The sequence below is a fragment of the Plasmodium fragile genome, assembly GCF_000956335.1.
Source record: "Plasmodium fragile strain nilgiri unplaced genomic scaffold supercont1.42, whole genome shotgun sequence".
In the NCBI taxonomy this organism is placed as follows: domain Eukaryota; phylum Apicomplexa; class Aconoidasida; order Haemosporida; family Plasmodiidae; genus Plasmodium; species Plasmodium fragile.
In genome coordinates this window covers 204,569-208,524 of record NW_012192622.1, presented here as the reverse complement: position 1 = coordinate 208,524, position 3,956 = coordinate 204,569, and the positions used below count along the sequence as shown (strand labels likewise).

Genomic DNA, 3,956 nt, shown 5'->3' with positions numbered 1-3,956 from the left:
AGCACTTACACAGAAGACGAAGAAGAGGAAGGAACGGTGCCAAGGTGAGGAGAAACAACCTAAGTGAACGTCTCATGGAAAGAACGCACTTGTTGAAGTAGTTTTACAAGGCTTCACATAAAAAAAGAAGAAAAAAAAAAAAAATTACTCACGTGGAGACTGACATTCCCCACCCCCCAATTGATGAGTAAAAGAAACAAATAAAAAACTGAAAAATGGAAGAAGAGAATAAGGTATACAAGCTCAATTGAGTATCCTCAAATGTGAGAGCCCAAAGTGTCTTGGCGTCTCCGCCATAGGGATGTGTCGACCCCCGTGGTGGTACATATTTGTGGTTTCGTTTAACGTCCATTTGTGTGACTGTACTAAAAAAAAAAAAGAGAGCAATGTGTAACGGTGAGTTAACTCCCACAACGATACAACTGTGAATTTACAAGGGTGCGTCGAACGCGACTCCGTTTCCCCTTTCGCAGCTGGTGGAGAAGATGATCGAGTTCGGCTACTCCAAGGAAATCAGCCTGAGGGTTATAAAGAAGAGCCGTGCGAAAACGAGTAAGTGAGCATGATCCTCATGCGGCACGTTAGGGCCGCTTCCCTCCTTCAGACTTACTCGTTTGTCACCCCCCCTCCACACACACATTTCTGCCTACAGTCGACGAAGTGCTTAACTGGATCGAGCAGAGCGAACAGAATGGAGGTGAGGGAGATGCAGGCACTCCTGATGAACATTCAAACGATAAAGACGAAGGGCAGAACCCGTCCCACACAACAACAACCAGCGCGAACAATGGTGAAGGGAAAAGCAAACTGACCCCAGAAGAAGCACAGAAGAAGGCAATTGAACTACAAAAAAAAATAAGAGAAAAAAAAATGATGAAGGAAAAAGAAGAAGAAATACAAAAAGAAAAAAACAGAATTTCTATGGCGAAGGAAGTACAAAAAAGAAGAGAACAAATGGAAGAATTCGAAAGAAAAAAATATTTAGAGAATTTGGAAAAAGAAAAAAATGAACATAAAAAGGAAAAAGAAAAACAGCTTGAATTGTTAAGGAAAGAATATGAAGCCAAGTTTGGTATCGCATACCAAGCACAGAGTGAAAAAAAAAAGAGCATAAACGATTTGACTGAAAATGAAAAGCGTGAGGAAATAGCAATTCTGTTGAACAGATTAAAAAATAAACACAAGGACAAGAAAAAGGAGTTGCTTAGCTCGCTAGCCATTTTGAAAACGTACTTTGTTAACATCAAGGATAATATATTGGAGAAGAAATTTCAAAAGATTAAAAAAGAGAATAAGGTGTTCCTCGAAAAGATTAAAGTGTACGAGGAGATGCTGCAGGTGTTTTTGCTCGTCGGCTTTGAGGACACGGGTGAGACAAGCGCAAAAGCAACAAACGCGCACCCGTGTGGCATTGTCTGCGTCCAACACGTGAAATGCAAAAAGCTACTCCCTTATAGCCAGTTGTGTGTAGCTGTCTCACCTAACCAACGCAACACCTCTCCCCCCTCCCCTCGCAGGCGATTTTTACGAAATTAAAAATTTCCCACACACGTACCTCATCGCGTCGGCCATCAAATTCATTGATTTAATTATGAAGACGTTGAGTTCGTAGGTGAGAAAAGGGAAAAAAAAAAAAAAGGGAAAAACAAAAAAAATATTTTTCAACACTTAAAAAAAAGAAGCCCCCGGGTGCCTAGCAAGGGGGCACATATATATATACAAACACATATATATATACAAGCTAGTACGCATGTGCGTGTTTTTCGCAGCTACGTACAAGATTACAAAACGCCCAGCGCTAAACAAAAATTGAAACAACCTCACCCGCATGTAGCCACGTTTTCCGCCTCAGTGCTCAACCACGTAAAGATTCAAAAATGTTAAAATGGGAAGAGCACAAAAAAAAAAGGAGGCAAAATGTAAGCTACGAGAATAATACATTTAGTTGGAGACCAAATGAACACGTCGCTCAAAGCTACCGCTATTTTTGTGTGGAAGATCTATCCCAGCTGCAAGGCACTACTAACTCCGCTTCCCCGTGTCTTCCCCCTGTTTACAAGTGTAGCCTTTGCTAGCGACCTTCTCCATGCAACGACTGACTTAACGGTGTGTATACCCAAGAGACCAACAAGACATGGGTGAGGAAATGAAAAAAATAAATGTTTTCACTTTGAAAGAAAAAAAAAATTTTCGAGTACAACTTGAAGTATATATATAATAATTCTTTTTTATTTTTATAGCTGAAGGAATTGTACGCCTCCAATAGGCAAATGTTCATTTCTTTTTTAAATTGAATCACTTTTTTGTACGTGAGATATTTCAAGTTTCGTATGTCCGTGATGTTGTTTCGCTGCGTGGGGGTGGAACAGGGTGCGTGTGTGTGCGTGCGTGTGCAAGCGTGTACATATGTGTATGCGAATGTAGGTGTGCGCACGCATGTTTCGTTGCTGTCCACTTTCATTTCCCTTTTTTTTTTTTTTTTTCTCTCTGCCCTCTTATTCCTCTCCTGTGCGCGCCGCTTCCTCTCGCTGGCCTTACGATGAATAGACACTGGAGCTTCTTTTTTATGTGCACGAATTTATAATTGTGTAAAAAGAAAATTGCCCTTTTCAAGTAATAGAAGGAGGCATTCCTTCTGTGCATGATCTTGTCCTCATAGTTGCTGCTGCCTGTCAGGGGGGGGGAACGAGGTAGCTATTACACGGGTGCACGCGGTAGCGATGGAAGCGATTACACGGGTGTATTTTGCCGGTCGCGTGCCCTTGCCGCTTCACCACGCCGCCCCTCCGTAGCTGGTTTTCCCTCGGCAGGCACACCCCCCGCAACTTACCTATGATGCCATATTTGAAAATTCTGTACAGCAGGTTCTGGTGGAAGAAATTATTCCGCGTGATTATTTGGGTGCACTGCTTAACAATTTTGTCGTTTTTTAAAAATTGGGGATACTTGTTTTTGAGGTACTTGAGGAGCTTAATTCCTATTGCACATAACACGAGGAGAAAAATTACATAAACGCATGAACGGATGTGCTTGCTAATTTGGTACGTGAATGTCATTAGTCTGACGGTAGGTTTTTTTAAAGGGGGGGACATATGCGGGGGAGGGGGGAGTAGGCCTTGGCTTCGCAGTTGCAATACGTTCGCACGTTCGCTTTTTTTTTTTTTTTTTTTTTTCTTTTCTCTTCCGTCTCTTTTTCTGATCGCACCCCTTACACTACGCAGTCGTTCCTCTTTGGCCAATAGCGCCGTTCTGTCGCAAGTGCGTGCGGGAATTTACGGCCGGCACATTTCTCTCTCTCTGTCCCCATCCGCCTCCGAGGGTTCCGTCCTCTTGTCTGAAACGCAACTACCCGTGTTGAAAGGTAACCGGGCAAAAAATTAACGAGCGAATTTGGAAGTCGCACTAACAAAGAGGTGTAAACAAACGAGGCGTGGCGATGAACGAATTTTTGTATCGCCGTTTGCTACTCCTCCTAGGCGAAGTGCTCCTGATCGGCTGCTTCACTTAGCATACGGCCGTCGGGTTGTTCCTCCTGGTGGCTAAGTCTGAGTACAGCGCAAACGTGGCGAGCGTGGTGTGTGACTCCTTTCCGTGTGTTATGTTATATATTATGTTGTGTGTGTGCATGTGCCTGGCCAGTTATTCTTCTCCTTCCTTCTGCCACAATTTTATCACGGTTGTCAGGGTTGTTACTACTGTAACTTTGTTTCGCGTTTTCACCTTTTGTCACTCTTCTTCACTTGTTCTTTTTAAAAAAAACTTCTTCCCTCATTTTATACTACCTTGTTGCTTTTTTTTTTTTTGTTTGTTTTTTCCTATATGTGTTTAATTTTTTTTTCGCTTTGCGTTAAAATAAATTTTGTGGGCCAGGGATGTATTATGTCGCGTCATCGATTTGGTTACGCGAAAATTTAGGCATCGGTTTTTTTGTTTTTTGTGTTTTTTTTTTTTTTTTT

At 42.2% G+C, this 3,956-nt stretch overlaps 2 protein-coding genes across 2 annotated transcripts; one reads left to right on the top strand and one right to left on the bottom strand.

Moving 5' to 3' along the window:
- Positions 1-215: 215 nt before the first annotated feature.
- AK88_03612 (uncharacterized protein) lies at positions 216-1,612 on the top strand (the record flags this gene model as incomplete). Its single annotated transcript, XM_012481223.1, has 4 exons — positions 216-233; positions 474-552; positions 653-1,369; positions 1,518-1,612. 4 exons carry the CDS (start codon positions 216-218, stop codon positions 1,610-1,612), a joined length of 909 nt encoding a protein of 302 aa, XP_012336646.1.
- Positions 1,613-2,071: 459 nt separating this feature from the next.
- Positions 2,072-3,056, bottom strand: AK88_03611 (uncharacterized protein; the record flags this gene model as incomplete). Its single annotated transcript, XM_012481222.1, has 3 exons — positions 2,072-2,350; positions 2,539-2,669; positions 2,831-3,056. The coding sequence occupies 3 exons, from the start codon at positions 3,054-3,056 to the stop codon at positions 2,072-2,074; spliced, it is 636 nt and encodes a 211-aa protein (XP_012336645.1).
- Positions 3,057-3,956: the final 900 nt, after the last annotated feature.